Raw genomic sequence first — 22,155 nt, forward strand, 5'->3', positions numbered from 1 at the left:
CATGGGTGGATGATGGATGCTGATGTGGCACTTCAGGGGGTTCAGTGCCGCCCCCTGGTGGTGGGTTGGTTTCCTGATAAATACAGATTGTTCACAAAAAATGAAAACAACAGATTCTTTAGCTGTACGGACTGAATTTAACGAACATTTGTGACTTTTTTCTTTTTGTTTTTAACGTCTCCCGATGTTCTGTTCTCAGGTGTTTAATTTTATTATCCATTGTGAATTATTTTTCTTCTGATTTATGTTTTTTGCTTTCGTGCAGTGATCTTGAGAGTCCTGAAAGGTGCCCACAAGTAAAATGTTTCAAGTACATTTGCTTTTCCTCACTGAAAGCATCTTTTTCCATGACAGAAAAGTGGGCATTAGATCACATGACAAACATCTGTATTTTAATTGCCTAGATATGCAATATATCACTTTTACATGTACAATTATTTTGCAGCTTTGGGAGAAAGGCCTAAGGGTTGGAGATAAAAAGGTTTACCGTATTTTCGGACCATAAGGCAGACTAATAATTAACGTGTCTCTGTTTTCACATAAAGCAAATTAAATATTCTTATACTTATATTCTTATATACCTTTATTCTCACTGTATAGAGTTCTACTGTTCCTCAATTATGCATTATGTGTTGCCATTTCAGCTTTTAACTTTTTGTTCTCTTTCTTTTTCTTCATAGTAGGTACACCTGGTCTGTCGTTCTGTTAACTGTGACATCATCCAGAGAAGACGGCTCACCCGCTATTACCATCTAATGTAGAACAGATTACTGGATCAATGTGTGCTTCTGTGCTTTTTTGTCTCTCTTGTTGTGTCTCTGCTCTGTCTTCTGTAACCCCAGTCGGTCGAGGCAGATGACCGTTCATACTGAGCCCGGTTCTGCTGGAGGTTTTCCTTCCCGTTAATGGGGAGTTTTTCTTCCCACTGTCGCTTCATGCTTGCTCAGTATGAGGGATTGCTGCAAAGCCATGTACAATGCAGACGACTCTCCTTGTGGCTCCACGCTTCCCCAGGAGTGAATGCTGCTTGTCGGGACTTTGATGCAATCAACTGGTTTACTTATATAGGAAATTTTTGACCAATCTATATAATCTGACGCAATCTGTATAATATGATTGAACTTGACTTTGTAAAGTGCCAGTAACTAGGGAATATGTGCGCTACAGCATCGAATAACGATGATTTTCTCATGTTCAGGGGGGACTTAAAACTTTTAAAATGTCAAATGCCATATACTTTTATGTTATGTTCTAAAACTATCAAGTACTGAGAAAGTCATGTGCTGAAATATTTTGCATTTATTTAAATATATATATTTAACATTTATAAATATATATAACAATATACTAAAACATATTTAAATATATGTATACATATATATACACTTATATATATATTTAATATGAATAACGTATAAAATATTTCAGCACCTAATTTCCTAGTAGTTGATAGTGTTAGTACATCCACTGACTGTAGAATTACCTATGAAACGTTTTCACACAGCCAGAAAACTGCTTGTTGTTGCAACCAAATCCTATGGGATTCTGTGAGAGTAGGGAGTAGCAAGATGGCGGCCAGTGACTTCAGTTTTTAGGCAAAATCAGCACTCCAGTGTATTATATAGCTCAGTGGAATGCACTTCTAGTTTAGACATTACAGTCAGGCAGTCTTGTAGACAGCTCAGGGATCCTATCAGGTAGTGACACAGTGTACCGTAATGCTCTTAATATCCATTGAGTAGAGCGGCTTTGTTGCTTACCAAAGTCATATTTACACATTTTAACAGATTTCTGAGTGCATTTTACCACATAAAAAGTCAGTCAGTCAGTAAGCACAGCGGTAATCATATATAAAGGTGCACGGTCAATTTTGAGAAAATTGAAGGATTTTAAGTGCGCCTTATAATCCGAAAAATACGGATCAAACCTTTGACAGAGCTGCTTGCATCTCTGCCTCCTTGAGTTTGTAGTTTATTCACAGTAAAAACACACATTTATTATACAGACGTCAAAGTAATGAAAAACGCCACATGTATTGTTGCTTAAAGATGCGATGATCAAACTTTTTTTTTAAATCCACAATTGTTAAGTCATAAATTTAATTCAAGCCTAAAATTAAGATGATCAAAGATATGGCAGAAGTACTTAATGAGTGGATGTTATTTCTGGCATTTATCTGTATTATGTTGTAGTTGTAGAAAAAAAACAACATGGCAGCAGCTTGAATGCGTCGTCTCATTTATTTATGCATACTGCAGTTAAAGTAGCAAGAACTAAAGGCAAACTAGAAAGAACTACAAAATACAACACACGGACCAATACATTTACAAAACATTCAAAATGTTACAAAATGGGCTGTATTGGTCCTTCTATTGTTCTTCAGTTCAGAACTTTGTACAAGTTGTCATTTACGATGTTATTATCACTTTGCACATTTTATACAAGTGCCAGGGAGAGACCTCCAGAACCAGTTTGAAATGGACAAACCATCAGCAACCAGTCTCCACCATCAATCCTGAGAGACTTGACCACAACTTTCAGTCCCACTCAAAAAAATTAAAAATAAATCAAAAGAATCAAATCAAAGTAGCAGGCAGCTTTTTCTCTTCAATTGTCAACCATTCAGCCTCAGAAAGCAAAACAAAAAAGTCACAACTTAGGATCTGTGTGGGAGGGAAGCAAACCAAGGACTTTGGTAGTGAGTTCTATGTTCAGGTGTCTTCACACGTCAACGGTACGTGGCGGCGGACATGTCAACTGCCATTTATTCGTCCACTTCCACGCTCTCCCTTTTTTTTTTTTCTTTTTTTTCTTCAATATTTACAACAAAAGAAGCATTTTTTAAAAACAGCATTTTTTTTTCTTCTCCTCCTCCCGTTCCCTCCACCCCGAAGGGAAAAAAACGAAACTCCTAAGATCCATGAAGAGTAGTCCTTCCGGCCACATTTATTAGAAAAAACAAAAACAAAAAAAGAAACTGTGGTTGCCAGTTTATCCAGTGAATTGGGAGCTGGGTGTGTGGCGGCGGCATGAGTGAAGGCCACGGCGTCTCTCTGGCACAGTTAGCTGGCACCGGTGCCCTCCATCACCTGCTGGGCTTGCTTCTGTCCCATGCAGCACTGGGCCACAGACTGGAACAACCTGCACACACACACACACGTTAGACACCACAGCTTCTTCTCGTCAGGCTTTTATTCGTCGGCGCTAGGGTCAGACGTACTTCTCGATCTCGGGCGCACAGTGCACAAAGTCGTGACTCCAGAACTTGAAGGCGGGGTTCTTGATCAGCTCGATGAAAGTGATGAGGAGCCCCCACGGGTGCGGCCTGTTCACGATTAGCCTCTCCAACAGAACCCTGGAGGACGAGAAGGTCACAGTTGGCCAACAGTAGGGCTTAACGATTTTGGAAAATAATCTAATTGCGATTTTTTTTCTTAATATTGCGATTAAATGCGATTTTTTTCCCCCAGTTTAATTTATCATGTGATTTAAAATATATACAAACAACAAATCAATTTGTTTCCTCGCCATGTGGATTAGTTGCTAAAAGACCCGCAGCATCTAAACTCAGAGCAGTAATGATTGCGTTCTGCCTACGATATTTAAAATCAAAATTGCAATTCTGACTTTTCATTAACCACAAGCAACAAAAATGGCCTAAATAAAGATGTTTGTAAACAAGGACTATTTTAAATATGAACTTGTAATGTTTCTATTGATCAGAATATTATTAAAGAGAACAGCTTTTAATTTATTGGACATCAATCCTTGTTGAACATGAAGTCCAACCAACAAGCAAGTCTATGTAATAAACTGATTAACCAGTACTTAATGCTTTGTATGATTATATAAACTCTAAAACAAGTAATACAATTAGATTATCTCACTGCTGCAACTGTCTTCCCTTCCATGTGGAGGCAAACCCACTTTAAACATTTTACCAACACCTAATGGACGTGTCTAATTCCCTAATTGTTATATAGCCAAAAATTGCAGACTCTGCGATTTGGAAATTGCGCTTTTTTTAAATCACGATTATATTGAAAATGTGATTAATTGTTCAGCCCTAGCCAACAGAAGTTCTGCTCCATGTCTAAACCAAAATAGCCGGATCTGAGGCGGCCTCACCTGGTGATCTGCTCCTGGATGGCCTCGGTGTTGGCCTCGGCGAACAGGTAGAGCATGGTGCAGCTGAAGTAGTGGGTGTGGCTGTTCGGGTAGCGCAGCTGGTTGGCGATCGCGTTCAGGAACAGGTACCGGCCTGGAGACACATGAAGAGGGAAGCTTTAGTTAAAGTTTTCAAATTTAATTAAATTCAATTCAATTTTATTTATATAGCGCCATATCATGAAACATGTCATCTCAAGGCACTTTACAAAGTCAAGTTCAATTATATTATACAGATTGGGTCAGATTATACAGATTGGTCAAAAATGTCCTATATAAAGGAAACTAACTGTTTCCTTATATAGGACTCCAACTTCTTTGTGTTAAGATTTGTTGTCACCACCGCAGACTTCAAGGTATTTTGTCTGAATTCAGGAATCCATATTTACTCACGATGAATTATTATTTTATTTTTTTACAAAGTTGGAGGAACATCATTTCCAACTCGTTTGTGAAATAAAAAGCTGAAAAATATGTTAACCAGTTGTATTCACGCCCTTTAAAGTGTAAAAGCATAACCTTGCCCCTGGATGCATTTTGAAAAAAGCCACCAAACTGAGACCCTGAGGGGCGGACCTATGTGTGAGCGCCGCTCCGGTTAGGACAAGGGAAAGCGACACGTTGAAACATGAACAGTGACCAGGGTAATGTCTGGTAGTTTTTCACCCCCTCCTCACCGGAGGTTGAAGGAAGCTTTGTGGAGGCCAGCGGACCTGAGCGGCTCCGTTTGATCCAGTAGGGAAATTCAACTACAATAGCCACCATTAAACTCTAAGAGGGCTTAACCTCGCCTGCAAGATGGATTATCGCGGTATTTGTGCGTTCACAAACACACAAGAATCCATTTTGTACCGCTCCTGCTTTAACCGTCTGTGACCGAAACAAAAACGGTTTGGGCCAATCACGTTGCAGTATTGTGGTTTAAGGCGGGAGCTGCTGAGTTCACAGCTGGATCAAAATAAACATGGCAGCGCAGGAGGATCACATCTGTTAGGTCAGAATCCACGATTTCTTCTTTGATAGTAACAGCAAGAAGCGCCTTGACCAGCGTAACTTCTCGTGGTTTCTCGTGACGTCTGCTGCATACGTTTTAATTTGATACCGTGATTGGCTAAAACCAACCTGTGGTAGGCGGGCACTAGGTGTTACCTCACCCAATCGGCTCAGAGAGTTCTGCTGAAATTCCCTCCTTTCCCCAAACGGATTGAAATGAAGCAGACCCAGATTTATAACGTGCAGAAATAGAGTGCTACACATTATCAACAACATTAAAGTAACACCCTAACACTCAGTTTATTTGCAAAAACATCCACGTAATCTGCTAGAGTGACAATAAATTAACCACAGAGGCCTTTACTACCTTCAGTATCCAGGTCCACAGCCAGGTTCTGGAAGATGTCCATGTGTGCAGAGTGGGTTATGGTGCTCATGGACGGGGTGCTGCCCTTGTTGTGGATGTGAGCGATGGCCTGTGTGCCGACATACAACACTAAAGCATTGATCAGCTGGATGTTGTAGCGGTTTCCTGGTTCGTTCGACACCTGCGAGAAAACAAAGACAACCAAAATGACGTCGCGTTCACTCTTACGGGGGAGCCGCTCCTGCTGGAGCAGACGCTCTGGGGTCTCACCTGCAGGTTGCTGCGCAGCTCAGACAGGAAAGTCACAGGTGAGCGCGTCTTCAGGTAGGAGTCCAGATCCTTCTTGAACTGCGACGGCATGACGCCTGTGAAGTTGGTGAGGATACGGGGAGCGATGTTGATCTCACTGAGCATGTCCACCTGAAAGAGCAGCAGAAAATAAACACATTTAACTCGCAACCTGCAGCTCATGGAAAAGAGTAAAAGTTTGGAGCTGCTGCCACCTAGCAGTGTTCCTACAGCATAAGGCAAGTGAAATTCAAGACTTTTTAAGACCTTTTTAATGCCACTTGAAATAAAAAGTTAAGACCAACTTGACGATAAACAAGATAAACCTGGTTGCGACAACTTCAGCCAAATGTTTATTTTAACAGAAACCATTATTTTCTGGCCCAGTAGACATGTTTAAAATTTTGAAAAACATTCCATATAGGAAGAAAGCTAAAAAAAAAAAAACACACAAATTACAGATACATTTTTAACAACTACTGAACTGAATTCACAAACTTTGTTTTGTTCCCTACTAAAATAAACTATAAATCAGTTTTAAAAACCACAACATAACCTGTGCCAACTCTTTTTCACAGCTATGGTCCGGCCGCAACAGTTTTTATTGGTTCCGCTATCGGGACGGAACCAATAATGGTTACGTTGAGCCGTTCTGTAAATTAAAAAAATATATAATTGTGTCAATTATTTTACCGTTTGGTAAGGATTACAAAAATAAAATCCTATTTATGACCTGGTAACAATTTTAAGACCTAAGAAAGATTGATTTAAGACATTTTAATGCCAATTAAGGCCTTAGTTTTATATTACAGAATTCAATGCCTTTTAAGACTTTTTAAGGATCCGCGGGAACCCTGCCTAGTGTCTGGTTACCTTCAAGTTGGGTGTGAAGGGGTCTGGAAGCCTCATGTTGCGTGGGAAGGCACTGAGGATGAGGTTGCGCAGCTGAATGCAGTTGGGTGGGATAACGTCACAGAAGCCATAATGGTAATCACAGAGGAATTCTGGGAAGTCGTGCAGCAGGACCAGAAGCACCCGCAGTGTGCCCTGAAGAGCCGAGAACAAACAGCGGGAAACATCAACAATGTGGCACTGAGAAGCTGAGCCAGGCAAACATCTCAGACGACCAAATGAGCATCAGCTGGGACATCTTGCTGCAAATGATGAAATGTGTAATTTCCATTCGGTTATTTAAACATTAAGCATGGACGGAGCTGTACCTTGTAGAGAATTTGCATAGGTTTGTTGAGCTCTACATTCCTCAGGAAGGGGGCCAGATACTTGAAGAGGTCAATCAGCAGCTGTGCGTACATGGGCCAGCCCTGAAAAAACATCCATCCATCATATAAAACCTCTGACATACGAACCGACATCTGATAAAGTGGGCGGATATGAGCTGCTCCTACCTTCTGCTGGGGCGTGTGTGCCAGCATCCTGGCAATGAAGATGCGATGGGAGATCAGTTCCAGCCAGGCGTACACAAAGCCAGGAGCTTTGGTGGGTCTCAGGATGTGGAACGTGTTGCTGCGGGTAAAAAAAGCAGAAAATTATCTAAAAGTCAGAATAAAAAAAATAATAATTTGGAAAAATGTGGCTTTGTGATTTATAACAATATCAGACAGTAAAGCGCTGGAACATATAGATAATCTGAAAAAAAAAAAGATTAATTAAGATAAGCTTTATTGATCTCACATTGGAGAAATTATAGGACAGTCATCGTCCATAGGGCACATTCTGTCTATCGTAGCTCTATGATCCTCAGATTAAATCTCGTTTATGAAGCAAAAGGAAGAAAATTAATGTGTCAGGGATCAAACTGCTGCAGGTTTTAAAACTAACCATACATAAAATGTTATTAGTGTTTAACACCAAATGAAAAATTAGCAGTATTGTTGACTTTGTATGCGTGCAGGAAAGGATTTTGAAGAGTCGTCATCTGCTAAAGCTAATATTTAAGCTCTATGCGAACACCTGGAGAACCGTCTGTATAATTTGTTATCAGCATTTTAGATAAAAGTCTGATTAAACTAAGCGGTTATGGAAAGGTTTTATTTCATAGCAATGAGCTTCTTAACTTCCTCAATCCTTCAACACCGTGAAGAAACAACAACCACTACACCGCTGACATCGCTTCTCTGCTTCAGTTAAACATCCCAGAACCCTGTGCTGCGTCACATGACCAGACAAATGGCCAAACGCTCCTCCAGAAACACAGACAGCAACAAGATGGAAACATCGGTCATTAGCAGCAGCCTAGTTTTACTCATTGGACTGATTTTTTTTTAAATGTCAGTGCAGCCATACGGCGCATCCCTACTCCTCACTCGTTGCGACACGTAGCACAAATGCTGGCTGCGTGCATCGTGTTTCAAGTCTGACATTCATTTACCAGAAGGCAGTGAGCGTCTGGAAGTTGATGGTCTCCAGGACGTGTTCGGGCGCGTTGAGCTCCAACAGCAGCATGATGAAAATACGATGGTATGGCAGCTGCTGGAAATCCGTGTGACGACCGTCGTGGTCCTGGATCAGCACGCCGACAACGATGCCCAGGACCTGCAAGAGGAGCAAATCGAGTCAGTTTCCATCTTTAGTCCAGAGATGATCAGTGTGTTTTTAAATCTCATCTTTGAAGTAGACGGTCACATTGCATCTGGAAATAATTTCACGCTAGCACGCATGCTAACCTTGTTGAGGAGGTTGATCTTCGTCACGGTGTTGGTGGCCTCTCCTGAGTGCTTCACCAGCAGGGCTATGAGCCTGACGAAGGCATCCAGGTTGTGGTAACATTTGGCTCTGATGATGGCGACGCTGGCCGTCGGGTTGTGCTGCTGCTCGGCCTGTGCGCGGTAGCTGATCTCCACGCACATTTCTGTGCACAGCCGGAAGAAGCGCGTGATCAGGTCGTCGGTCTTCAGGATGCCCTGCTGGTGCATCTGGGGAGACAAAAAAAACCAGCGAGGACGTGAGGAAGGACATAACTCGTGACTTTACCGGTGCAGAAGTCTCTGAAGGAGTGTTGACCTGGCCGACGAAGGCAGAGAAAGCTTTGGTGCTGTCCCTGCCAGCTGCCGCTGAGTGATACAGATTGACCCACTCTCTCAGGAGGTACTCTGCCTTCTCCCGCAGGCCTGGAGGATCATCGTATTCTGAAGCCTGCGAGATCCCAGAGTGCATCATGAAGTTGGGTCCGCCGTGGGCCCGGTCAAGCATGGCTTCATAATTGGAGCGAACAACGTCCATCAGCTGGGCGAGCCTGTGGATGAGAGGCAGTCAGAGAACCCGAGAGCTGGCAGAAGGTTCTACTTCCACAGACGTTTGCATCTCATTAACACAGCCGGCGTTTTATAAGAGACCTGGATCCTTCACATTTGAGTTTTGAAACCGACGAGATGAAAACAACCGGAGGTCGTCTGGCAGGTTAAATGTTACCAGAGTCACAAACCGAGTCTCCAGGGAGAGATATTAAAACTGTTGTACATGTTGCTGCCCATCGTAGACAGAATGGATGTCAGCTCTTCACCTTGTGTTACCATATGTGCCTAAAACCACAGATTATCAGCCAGAGGATGATTTTTAGAACAATGGACACTATTCCTTAAGAGGCAAAGCTAAGCTAAACAGCTTTTTTTTGTAAACCCGCTTGTCGTTGCGTCACACTATGCTGGTTTATTCCTAGTGTTAAGTGTGGATGAAATAGAACCATGTAACTGTACCGAGGTACAAATAATGAAGGGAATAATAATCATAATAATAATCATCTTTATTGACATTGCAACATACATTCCAATGAAATTTGTGCTCTGCATTTAACTCGTCCCCCATGGGGAGCAGTGGGCTGCCACTGTGCCGCAGCTCGGGGAGCAATCTTGGGTTAAAGGTCTTGCTCAGGGAGCCAGTCTGTGGGAGTTGAACCCAGAACCTCCGGGACATAAGCGCAATGATCTAACCACTCGGCCACCACTCGCCCAAAAGCATAAACATTAAGAACATCATTATATTTGGGAGAACGATTACATATAAGCATGTGAAGGCGGGCCTTTTGTGGACAGCTCTTGGTGTTTTAGTTTTATCTGGAAATTACCCCTCTGGTGCGTTGGCTCTGGAGTGCGCACAGGTTCTCATCAGGATCTCAATGGTCTGGAAGAGGTCCGCTTCGGTGACGTGGCCCACGCTGCGTTCGTCCACCAGCAGCAGTTTCACCAGCTGCATTGCGAATGCCACCGCCATGTAGTGCAGTCCATTTTCCATCGACTGAAATCCAACAGAAAATCAGACCAATGATTAGCTGCAGGGTGACGGATTAAAAGAGGGAAGCCGGTGAATGACGCCCGTGTTTCTACCTGTGCCAGGTGCACGTCGTACTGCTGCATGTTCACCAGATGGTTCCTAATCAGAAGCTCCACTGCTTCCACGTTATATTTGTACTCATCCCGACATTCAATCAAACACCTGCGCACACGCAGAGCAGGTTACACATCGTTCATCCATGAACAGGGCGGAGTCCTCAACACAATCGTTAGTGATCCACACGTCCTAAAACACCGACATACTCCAGTGTAGGGCTGAACGATTTTGTAAAATAATCTAATTGTGATTTTTTTTCTTAATATTGCGATTTTTTTTTTCAGTTTAATTTATATGTTTCAAAATATATACAAACAACAAATCAATTTGTTTCCTCGCCATGTGGATTAGTTGCTAAAAGACCCGCAGCATCTAAACTCGGAGCAGAAATGATTGCGTTCTGCCTACAATATATTTAAATCAAAATTGCAATTTTGACTTTTCTCTGCATTAACTACAAGCAACAAAAATGGCCTCTAAATAAAGATGTTTGTAAACAAGGACTATCGTAAATATGAACTTTTAATGTTTCTATTGATCAGAATATTATTCAAGAGAACAGCTTTTAATTGATTTGGACATCAATCCTTGTTAAACATAAAGTCCAACCAACAAACAAGTCTATGTATTAAACTGATTGACCAGTACTTAATGCTTTGTATGATAATACAAACTCTAAAACAAGTAATAAAGTTAGATTATCTCACTGCTGCAGCTGTCTTCCCTTCCATGTGGAGGCAAACCCACTTTAAACATTTTACCAACACCTAATGGACGTTTCTAATTCCCTAATTTTTACATACCAAAAAATTGCAGACCTCTGTGATTTGGAAATTGCGTTATTTTAAATCATGATTATATTGAAAATGCGATTAATTGTTCAGCCCTACTTCAGTGTCTACATTTACCTGGTAATCTGCTTATTGCACCACTGTGGTCCATAGGCCCGGCCATCCTGCAGGGCTTTCAGCACCAGCAGGTGGCACTCTCGGTAGCGAAGCAGCAAGTCAGCATCAGCCCCACTGGTGGCATCCAGGAGGCCTTCAACAGCCTAACAAGACATAAGAAATCCGGTTACGCATCAGAAGCTTCGGTTTGCTCTCCAGAGACCAAAGGACAGCGAGCTGCACTCAATCAGCAGCATTTCTGTAAAAACAGCAACTCGGTCAACAGTCCTACCTTCTGCAGGAGGCCAAGTGCAGCAATGCCATCCCTGGAGTTTCGCGCCAAAGCCACCGCTTCCAGTAGGTTTCGCAGACCTTGGGTGAGCGGATTCATGGCGAGAGCTGGAGGAATGGCATGAAGATGCTGCTCCAAGTCGGTGATGCACTTGTCGTAGATCTGAGCCACGTCATCTGTGGCCCAGGCCTGTTGCTAAGGTACGTAACAGAAAAAAAAACGATAAAATCCTGATACATTTTTCTAAACACTGGATATTTTAATTGATAATTTATTATGTAACACCTCTGAAGTAATAAATGTACATAATTATTAAGATTAGTCATGATTGACACAAGTTACTAAACAACACAACTTTAACACGTCTTCTTCAAGCTTCATTGAGTTATTCAAGATTTTTTTTGTGCTGATATGTCATGTTGTGCAAAGGATTGTGGGATTCCTTATAGCTCCTTAACAACGGTAAGGGAGGTCCCGAGGGTCGTAAATTAGCTGCGGGAGGAAGCATACAGGCTACCTTTCCTACCTCCTTGCTTTCACTGTTCGGACAACACTTATCATGGCGACCGCTGACGCACTTCCGCTTTGGCTCAACAGTCCTTAACCAATAATGAATTATTTTATCATCATTATTATAATAATAAGGGTATTTGGATGCACTTGAGCTCTACAGAGCTCACCTAATGAGCTGATGTTTGTGTCAGGTGAGTCTCTAAAGGTTGCAAGGCAACGCCCCTCGAGGGCTAGAGTTGGAGACCACTGCTGTAGTAGACCCAGCTGAAAGTTTCCCTTTAGCTGAATAATTTTAATGCTCATTGTCATTGGAATATTATCCTAAAGTCACTATGACCTGACGCCACTCGGACATGGGAGCAGTGGAGACATGAGAGCTGCATATCAGCTCCACTATCTGCTGATTGCCAAAGTCACTGTTGGCGTATCTGCTGTGCGGGATAATGAATAGGATGACCGTCTTTGTTTTGTCTCACAGCAAAGCTGCAGTCAGGTATTAGTGGGAGCCGGGAGGAAGAGAGGAGTCAGAAACAGGGCAGACGGCTGCAGCTGGACCGCGGGGTGTGATTACTTCCATCTATGTGATCTCCGCTGGAGACTTGACCACCTCACCGTTTCCTTATTCAACTATTCTTGGAGGTCAGTTATGGCTCGACTTTCCTATTACACTCATCAAGCTTTGTTTTTTAAGAGCAAACCTAAATTTACCTTCATGGGCTGAGCCAAGAAGCCAGTGGGCTGGGAGAGATCGTTGCTTGGTAAGAAACCTGGAATGTTCCTCGCAAACTCTTCATAAACAGCGAGCTGTTTAGGGTCCACTCCTCCCACCTGTGACGAGGAGAACATGTTTCAATGAGTCTAAAAGTCATCCAGACAAAATGGCTCAGTGCCAGGGACTAAGACGAGCTTTGACGGATAATTTCACGAGCGGGTCGGTTACCTTGAGTCTGATCTGTTCGGGCATCCGCTCAGCCTGGTAGGTCAGGACGACAGGATCACAGTAGCGACGTCCCTCCTGGCGTGCATGCTTCCTCAGTTCAAACTCCTTCAGCAGAGACCAGATTAAAACACTGATGAGGAACGGTGATACTGATAGAGATAAGCTTTATGACGATGGACATCACCTACAGCTGTCTATTTGATAATGATTGTAATTTATACTTTGTAACTCGTCTAGCATATCCCACAGATGCCGGCCTAACATCAGGAGATTTATTTTTAAAAGTCAGGTTAACTTGAAGTGAACGATGTCTTCCCTAATCCAGTCTTTGGTTTGTACCAGAGTGCATTATAATGCTTTATCGCCTCGCCTGCAGCTTCATTTACCACAAACTATGCTGCAGCGTGTAATCTGGCACTTTTCTGTCAGAACCAGCATTAAACTTCAGCGGCTGGAGCCACAGTAGCTCATCTGTTGGATCGGACCAAAACTAGGAATTAGCCGTGCGGGGTTCCTCACCGTTGCTAGTCTCTTGTCCATTTCAGGGCCGGCTTTCTCCACAGCAGTTTTCTGAATGAAGCAACAAGCCAGTTCACAGTTGTCCTGAGCAATCCTGGCTGCAGCCTCCTCCATCATTTCTCTCTGTTGTGGGGTTGGTGCCTGGGGAAAACGATAGGTTTAGAAAACCTGAAGGACTCCGACATGACAACACAGAAAACAGGGTTGTCAAAACGATCGACGTCTCACTGTAATCAATTCTACAAAATTTGATTATTCAAAGATACTCGTTTGTGTCAAAATATAAACTAACCCATTCACATTTGCGGCACTTCTTCTGCCCCCTGCACTGCAAAAACTAAGACACTCTGCCATCTGCACAACGAGCAGCTGCTGGGAGTTTAAACTCTGCTAACATGTCGAGTTCAGCCAGACAAAAAACACATGAGACCCTCTTTACTGACCAGACAAACACAAAAGCGTTGTACAAAGGAACTTTTCCCACAAGGTAGACAGACAAGTAAAAACAAAACGCTACATGCTAAGCTAACACTACGACGCTGATGTTTAAAAGCAACAAAGAAGGTCAGTAAAGCTCCTGTATCTGCAACAGGGAATTAATAAACCTCCTGGACGACACAAGCTAACACTGGCTGTTTAAATATTAAATAATAATACATAGTGAAACAACAAAACTAACCAGTGCACCCCCCCCCATTACTCCACTCATTTAGTTATAAAGCTAACGGAGGCTAACCTGGCTAATAATAACAGCTTTATCTGGCTCCTCCATAACCTGACAAGAGAAAAAAGCAGGAACCAGTAAAATTTGTCCCTGCTGCTCTAGTTGTTCACTGAAGAAAGCAAAATAACCAGAAAGTCAGAACATGTACATGAATCCTTGTCATTAGCAGTGAACAGATCCTTTCTACAATGTAAAATATGTTTTGTGTCAGAGCAATGGCACAAAACAAAAAAAGATAAGCAATTTTAATAAGATAAAATAATAATTGCATGACAGAATCAAAGGTTTATACTTCCACAAAGGATTAAAATAAGAAACCGAATCAACTTCTCTTTTTATTTTTTTTGTATTTTTCTACCTGGATTATTAAGATGCATCAGGACACTCCATAAAGGGTATTATTAACACATACTATTAGTTTCATCTTCTCTGCCGTTTTGCCAAATAAGAAAGTGACATTATGCATGTCTAAACGTGGGCGGCGTTGTCCTCTACTTATTGGTTATGCACTAATAAAAGGCAGCTAAGTTTATCATATTGTAATCAATCAGTTTTTGCTCTTAACCAGAAATAAGTCTGGACCTTAAAAAAAACAAAAAAATGCTAGTATAGGTATAGAGTTGGAAGTATTAGTATTTTGACAACCGTAATAGAAAAGCACAAATTGTTTTGTAAAGCGAGAGCAGCTGGCGGCGTTGGGCTCACCCTCAGTGCAGCGGCGAAGCTGTTCTTCAGGTTGGTGGCTATGCTCATCAGCAGCGGCTCACGGCACGTGATCATGGCCATGCCGGCGGTCAGGTTTCTCATCATGTGGTGGGCAGCCACACGCATGCGAGACTCCTCCGAGTCCAGGGCAAAATCCTTCCTGATGATCTGCTCGCATGTGGTCATTGCGATTTTGATGGAGCGGTCCACCACGGGGTGCACGAGCTCCTGGACCGCTCGCTCCACAGACTGACGCACGCATTGTTTCAGCTGAGGATGAGCCTGCAGCAGAGCAACCTATGGGTAGGAAAAGATGAGACCGGTGCCAGGATGATCAGCTGTAAGGCAGTCTGGTGTACCACTTTCATTCGTATATTTCACGTATTTGATCTTTGTACTAATGGTCTGGTCTCATTTTGTTTATCGATGTCCAGCCAGACAACAGAAATTCTTCCTGAAATCATAAACATATCACACGATGTCCCCTGATGAGACATCAGAGGTGATAAGTTTGACTTACGTTGACATTTATATTGATATGTGGAGCCAGGCCTGCCAGGGCGTACACGTTGATGTCATGGTAGCTGAACTGTGGAGTCGGAGGCCCAGTGGTGGTGCATGTGGTGGTGGTAGCAGCTGGGGTTGATGGAGGAGCTGGAAATGGAACAAAGTCTCCTGTTGGTCACAAAAGGCTAATATGATTAAAATCCGAAAGCAAGCAGATATAAAAACAAATACAACCAATTATCAATAAGCAAGTACTCAAAGTATAAAGTTGTTGTAATGCAATAATTTTTAACAAACACTGAAAAACGAAAACTTGATGTGGCGTAACAACCTGTGGTAGATGGCGGCAGGATCTCTTCCGGTGGCTTTGCTTCTTTCTTTGGTGCAGACAGCTGCTCCTCCAGGTTCTTCAGCTTGTCTTTGTCCTTCAGCAGGTTCCCTGGTTTCAGCTCGTTTATGTCCAGCGACAAGTTCTTGCACAGAACTTCGATCTCAAACTTTAAATTTAGCTGCAGTGCAGAAGGTGAGAGTCAACAAATGCAGTCGCTCAAAATACTTTCTCTGAAGAAACACATGTAGGTTACACATATAACTGTTGATAGGGATTTTTTTCCCCCCAAACTGCAGCAATACTGGGAATAAAATTAAACCCTCTAAAACATTATAGTCAATATCTTTTCTTTTTTTTTTTTTTTTTAAGAGTTACATAAAAAAAAAAAAATAGTAAATAAAAATCATATTCTACCTGGTTATTATTTATAAAAAGAAAATGAAGCCAAAACGGACAAGTTCTGGCCAAACCAACATACGACAACCCAGCATATCTAAGCAGGGTGCTTGCTCTTTTTCCAAATTAAAATTCCAGACTTTTTCCAGACTTTTTTAAAACTGATATTTTTTTCCCCAAGACCTTAACGTTATGTACTTGTATACTTGTGTGCCTACTGCCTACTTCATTGGTTGAGATTGTACAAACTGTTTATTAGAAATGTTAATTTTTATAGGCTAGTATTCAATGAACAAATGCATTATTCACAGTAAATTATGCTTTTACTGATGAAAACGTTTCAAAACATGAAAATCACAAGTACATGAATTTCACATCAAACAAGTGTTTGATTCCATTAGGCTAATACAGTACGTGACCAGTTAGTAAAATTATAGTTTTATAGCCTACTTTCCTATTTCTCATTTCACAATGCCTTGGAGCATACTGTAAAATTCTACCATACATTTTTTCCCCCATACTTTATTAAGACTTTCACACAAAATTCAAGACTTTTCAAGGTCTGAAAAACAGAGTTTCAAAATTCCATACTTATTAAGACTTTCAAGACTTGCGCAAGCACCCTGTCTAAGGTTTGGGGATATGCAGGTTGCCATCGCAACAGTTACCATAACAGTAGGTTTGGGTTTTCTGTTCTTTTCATACATTATCAGCCAGATGGATCTGTGTGGAGGTTCACATGCACCTGACCTGGCTGTCGGGTCTAATTCTTCTAACGATCCGTCTGGATGATTTGAATGAATTTGACTTTCTAAAGTGCCTTTTGACAACAGGCGGTGTGAATTGGCGCTATACTAATTAAATTTAATTGACTAATTTGTAGTCCTTTTAAGATTAAACTGCAACAGAAGACAAAAAAAAAAAAAAAAAGTTTTTTCAGCTGCTGTCTGAAACCAATTACTCGCTCCTGTTCTTTACCTTGAGGTCATGTTCCTGATGGAGCTCAGCGAGAACATTCATAATGGCCATGGTCCAAGGGTTCTGAGGCCTGAAGACCTACAACATCCAAATGCATAGTTAATAATTTAATGAAATGTTACTTATCATGCATATTTATTAAAAGCAGCTTTTTTACCAAAGTCCTGAACATAAAACAGCTTAAGAAAAGTTTCGATCACACACAAAAAATGCTTTAAAAGAATTTCACAATCTAGATTTAGAGTTTTTTTTTAGCCTTTTGTTTGCAGTGTTTTTGGAGAAAGAAATAAGCATTTTAGCATAATTTCAACCGGGTATACAAATTCAGATTTAATCACAGGGAGAAATCCATCTGCCTTTCTCACCATGCTCCGTAGACTGGACTCCAAGACTTTAGCAACAAAGGGAACCACATAAAGGAGCTCCTGCTGGCCTTTAACGTAGGCTTCTAGTAACAGAGACTTGAGTTCCAGATCCTAAAAAAAACAAGGAGAACGTACTTAGGCTGCTGTAGAAGGAAGGAAACACTGCAAACATTGACAGCATGGTACCAGCTCTTACTGTGTAGAGGATAGGCTTGTTTTTGGCCAGTGTAATCATTCCCAACCAGTGGCCGAGGTTCTTCAGTAGGGAGCGATCAGAGAAGTTAGCAGCTGCCTTGTCAGAGGTTAGGAGCACCTGTCACCAACAGATGAGCAACGCTGGGATTTAACTCATCATTACGGTAATGTTTGGACAATTCGTCCAGTTTAGAAATTAGACAGACAGAAATAAACACTTCTTAAAAAAAAAGGGATTAAATTATAGAGTTTGGAAATTAAAGGTGCACCTTAATATTTCTGTAGGTTTCAGTGAGAACCATCTTGACAAACTCTGGGTTCTTGAGTGTGTCCAAAAAGTTGGAATAGAGACTGTGAAAGTTGGGCTCAATGCTGACACGCTTCATCACCAGGTACTGAGACACCCAGGGCATAAACTCTTCTTTCACGGTTTCCTTCAACTCCTCAACCTTTAAAAAAAATAAAAATTAATTAAATGGTGGCTCCTAAAGAACATTCGAAAAATAAGTGAGAAAGTAAAGCTTTAGTATTTTTCCTCTACCTTCTGCGTCATGTTGGACTGAGAAAGGTTGTTGAAGATAAAAGCAATCTTCTCCTGGACGTTCTCTGGAGGTTCTACTATCCGTTCCGTTTGATCGGTGGCAACCAGCAGCGTGTCGATGTTGGTAGTGTTTATGGAGGGCTGCGGGTAGAAACAACTAGTGCGTTACCGCAGATGAACAATAATGACAAGTGACAGGACGAGTCTTAGCATCTAAGCAAACCTACGGGCATATCCTTCTTAAAGGTGCTGGCTGTGGGCCTTGAAATGGTGCCCGTTTTGGCTGCGGTGGTTGTGGTGGTGGTGGTGGTGACCAGGGTGCTGGGCTGGCCTGGCGGTGGGGCTTTGAGGCTGGGAGGCTGCTGGGTCTGGGCCTGAACCTGGGCCAGAGCGACACTTCCTGGTGTAGTGATGGATCCCTGCATCTTCACCGGAGGGTCACGTGACTGTTGGCCATACTCGATATACTGCACACACAGGATGTTTAAAGAAGCAGAGCGACAGGGTTAATCTCTTTGAAGACGAGACGACACGTCATCAAAAGGCACGGAGAAACAAGTTAACAGAGTAGAGCAACAAAACAGTCAGAAAACATCATTACCTCTTGTAAATGGTGAGGAAACTGCAAGAAGTGAGCAATTGAGGCCAGGTGTTGACAATATTGAGGGTAGTCTTTAAGTCTAGAAATATAAATAATGTATTAGCTTACACAATGTTTATTATATTGGTGATTATCTAAAAAAAAAAAAAAAGTTTAAATACCTGTTTTTGAATCTATCCAGTGCAGCAATTCCAAAATAATACATTTTGGATCCAAACGGTTTTCGTAAGGCTTCAAGAACGTATCGCAGGGCCAGACCCAGAGCCATGTAGGTGACGAGACCCTTTTCAATAATGCCACCGAAGAGGCACGCAGTGATGTGCAGCTCTTTGTCCGGGTACTGAGGGAAGAATCTGTACTCCTCAAATAAGTTTCGAAGCATGCAATTGAACACTTCTCGTTCTCGCTTGATGGTTGAGTCCTTAAACCTCTGAAGCATTTCCAGTACCTGGACAGAAGTGACAATATTGACATCACAAACTAACTACCAGAGTCACCGTCTGATTTTACCCCCTTTGAAAAAAAACAAAAGTAATAGAAAAGTTGCTCTTCACATGTTTGAACAGGAAAAAAAAAAACTAGAGGGTGGGTGGAAGGATGATGGAGGCAGAACCAGAAGATGAACAGATGAATAATCAATCCGATGGATGGAAAAATAACTTGAGACACACACTGAGAAATAGACGGACAGAAGGAGGAATAAACAGATGGATGGCCGGATAAAATGACTGGACTAAAAAGGAAAGATGAACTGACGTAGAGATTAATAATAGGACAGACAAATGGGTAAAGCTATAGACAAGCAGATGGACAGACAGTGAAATAACAGGATGGACAATATGGACAGATTAATAATTGGACAGTGGGACGAACAACATTTAGATCACAAATTCTTATTTAATCCTTTACTTTAATGTGTCCAGATTATAGGAAATAAAACCCTTGTACCATAGCCGTCATAATGGGACTTACTTCGTCGACAGACATGGTCGGGTGAGGTGGGTGGTTGTAGATACGCTGGAAGTAACTATTTGCTTCATCGTCAATCTCCTTACTAAAGTGCTGGTTAGCCTCTGGCCACACCTGAGAAAGATCCGCTAGAAGAAGAGCAGAAATATTCTTCTTTAGATCACATTGTAGCACAACTTTAATTGTACATGTGCATCAGCTTTGATTCAATTATGAAAATAAAACCAATAAGATCATTTCAAGACAAGATTTAACATAAAAAAAATGGTATATACTTTTGCTGACAAATTTCTATGATTTTCCAGCAGATTTTATACAATTCTGAACATTTCCCAGTAAAGACTTACTGAGTTGGGCCTGGTTATCTTTACGCTGAAACAAAGCTGATTTACTTCTGATTCAACAGTTTATTTGGTAATCCTGCTCAGAAACACTTTTTGTTATACTGGGTAAAATTGTCCTCCCATCCTGACAGTCAATATGTCAGAATGTTTATGTATTCACAAAAACAAGGTTAAAAAAAAGGTGGTCTTTGTGGGAGCTGCATGCCTGTAAAATCTCCAATCCTGCCATTTGGTCCAACGAGCAGAAAGTGGTCAGAGTTTTGTTCCTGCTCTCAACCACCTCTGTCCCTGTCCAATAGATAAGAGTAAAACCTTATTTATTGGTTGTCCCACATGCCAATCAATCTGAAGCGCTCACATAATGCAAGTGTGCATCCACGTTCCTTGTTAGCTTTCGATTGCTGGCATTCAACTCATTTCATTCATTCATCATTTCACCGAGAAATGGCGACCTAAAGAGCCTTAAAGTAATCGATTCTTTAGCTGATAAAGGCATTTATAGTGTTCTCAAGATCAGAGCAGTTTAAAAAAGTTAACTTAAGCTAAAAGATGGAAGGTGGTAAAAGCTCGATTTGACCACTGAATCGAGTTGAATGTTGAATTTTAAATCCTTGACAAATAAAAAAAGGAGGAAAAAAAAAAATCACCTGCATAATTCTTACAGTGTCACTAAATTTATAATTTAGGGATGTTAGTGGAGGCATTCTCAGTAAATAAAATGGAATTTCTCTTTCCTCATTTAAAAAGTCATTTTTTGGTTCAAGCACTGTTTTACTGCAGACACCTTCAACAAGAGCGAGTGGAATGTGACTGTTACCTGGTTTTAAAGAAAGGTAAATCTGAAGGTTATCCGCTTAACAGTGGAAAGACAAGTGTTGACGAGTTATGATCGTTCCCAGTGACGGCAGATAGAGAGAAAAAAGGGAGGGGACCAAGGGTGGAACCCTGCGGCACCCCATGACAGAGGAGCACTGGGGGAATACATGCTATTAATCATAACTGTGAAAGACCTGACTGTCAGGATGCAAACTATTTACCCACTGAGCTACAGATACCAACGTTGTGCCGTAAGGTCCAGCAGCACCAGGACAACAGGGGACCTACCATCCAGTGACACAGCAATGCCATCATATACTTAGACTGTGTGCCATGTCGTAATCTGAAGCCAGACTGAACATTTTCTTAAATATAAACATAAACAAAATGGGTAAAAATGGTTAAAACCATTTTTATCTGGGCCCAAGCAGTGGTTTCCTTAAGTCACTATATAAGATCAGTGCGCTCAAAAGGCAAAAAATATGGATGACATTGGTTTTGGTTTTTGATGTTCAACAGAATTCAAACTTCAGATTTAGTAACTCAAAGCATAACTTTTGACATTTGAACAAAAAACAGACCAACCATTTGAGATGCAGCCATCAGGTTTGTCCCGGCCAATAGGGATTTTTCTGAGGTCTGAATGGTCAATTTGATTTTTGCCTGGACAGCAACATGTTGATTAATGGTCGTACTTTTCTAATCCAACAGAAAATGAAGGAATAAAGTTCTTCCCATTTATGTATCAAAGTTAACTAATCTTGTTCTGCTTTTTAATAAACTCAAAAAAAGAGCATCAATGTTGCTCGTTTATACATCGACCCAAAACAGCAGTTGTTAGCTTAGATGAATTTAATGCAAAACTTTTCAAATTAAAAATTGGCAAATTCCAATCTCTGATAGGTGCATCTCTTTTGAACACATTAAAGTGGGGCATTCAGCGTAAGCAGACAAGGAATGGAAGACTGATCTGTATTTCCTCTTCGGTGACAAAGTTACAATACAATATTGAAGCTAAGTCAGTGTTAAAGTATCTGATGCTTGATTCAAAACTGTATCAAGTCTCCAAATCAAAGTGCTCAAGCTAAATTTAGAAATGGGGAAGAGGAAATACAGCGCAGAGCAGCGCAGGACGGGGCTCTCAGTCACACCACTACCATCGCCACTTACAGGCCTTCATCTTACTCTGCTGAAAGGTAGGAGGGTTCAAGCCAGGTGTGCTCATCTTCCGAGTACCAAAAGGATCCGTGCTTACTGACGGCATTCCCAGGCTGGAGCCGATGCTGGAGCTGATACCTAACCAAAGACAAAACTCAAGTTAAATCAAGCTTAACTAGTGTTAATGATGCTTAACCGTGTACCTTGGATTCACG

At 41.5% G+C, this 22,155-nt stretch overlaps 1 protein-coding gene across 4 annotated transcripts in view; it reads right to left on the bottom strand.

The window, feature by feature from the left end:
* Nucleotides 1–2,221: 2,221 nt before the first annotated feature.
* cnot1 (CCR4-NOT transcription complex, subunit 1) overlaps nt 2,222–22,155 on the bottom strand; it is a 36,769-nt gene continuing 16,835 nt past the window's right edge. The window contains exons 19-49 of one of the 4 annotated variants that reach the window (XM_021312503.2): nt 21,968–22,078; nt 19,626–19,750; nt 18,815–19,101; nt 18,654–18,732; nt 18,280–18,519; nt 18,053–18,193; nt 17,781–17,960; nt 17,513–17,629; nt 17,317–17,427; nt 16,952–17,029; nt 15,578–15,755; nt 15,260–15,393; nt 14,740–15,036; nt 13,311–13,451; nt 12,792–12,896; nt 12,560–12,679; nt 11,339–11,533; nt 11,068–11,210; nt 10,156–10,264; nt 9,897–10,066; nt 8,837–9,068; nt 8,500–8,748; nt 8,205–8,368; nt 7,222–7,339; nt 7,036–7,137; nt 6,689–6,862; nt 5,798–5,947; nt 5,528–5,708; nt 4,129–4,261; nt 3,221–3,355; nt 2,222–3,141 (exon numbers count right to left, since the gene is read on the bottom strand). In XM_021312503.2, the coding sequence (XP_021168178.1) occupies nt 3,063–3,141; nt 3,221–3,355; nt 4,129–4,261; nt 5,528–5,708; nt 5,798–5,947; nt 6,689–6,862; nt 7,036–7,137; nt 7,222–7,339; nt 8,205–8,368; nt 8,500–8,748; nt 8,837–9,068; nt 9,897–10,066; nt 10,156–10,264; nt 11,068–11,210; nt 11,339–11,533; nt 12,560–12,679; nt 12,792–12,896; nt 13,311–13,451; nt 14,740–15,036; nt 15,260–15,393; nt 15,578–15,755; nt 16,952–17,029; nt 17,317–17,427; nt 17,513–17,629; nt 17,781–17,960; nt 18,053–18,193; nt 18,280–18,519; nt 18,654–18,732; nt 18,815–19,101; nt 19,626–19,750; nt 21,968–22,078 (4,778 nt within the window). In that variant the 3' untranslated portion in view covers nt 2,222–3,062. Of the gene's footprint in view, nt 3,142–3,220; nt 3,356–4,128; nt 4,262–5,527; nt 5,709–5,797; nt 5,948–6,688; nt 6,863–7,035; nt 7,138–7,221; nt 7,340–8,204; nt 8,369–8,499; nt 8,749–8,836; nt 9,069–9,896; nt 10,067–10,155; nt 10,265–11,067; nt 11,211–11,338; nt 11,534–12,559; nt 12,680–12,791; nt 12,897–13,310; nt 13,452–14,739; nt 15,037–15,259; nt 15,415–15,577; nt 15,756–16,951; nt 17,030–17,316; nt 17,428–17,512; nt 17,630–17,780; nt 17,961–18,052; nt 18,194–18,279; nt 18,529–18,653; nt 18,733–18,814; nt 19,102–19,625; nt 19,751–21,967; nt 22,079–22,155 lie in introns of all 4 variants that reach the window. The other 3 variants (XM_021312500.2, XM_021312502.2, XM_021312499.2) reach the window with 3 other exon arrangements.

Source organism: Fundulus heteroclitus, chromosome 2 (assembly GCF_011125445.2).
Source record: "Fundulus heteroclitus isolate FHET01 chromosome 2, MU-UCD_Fhet_4.1, whole genome shotgun sequence".
Classification (NCBI taxonomy): domain Eukaryota; kingdom Metazoa; phylum Chordata; class Actinopteri; order Cyprinodontiformes; family Fundulidae; genus Fundulus; species Fundulus heteroclitus.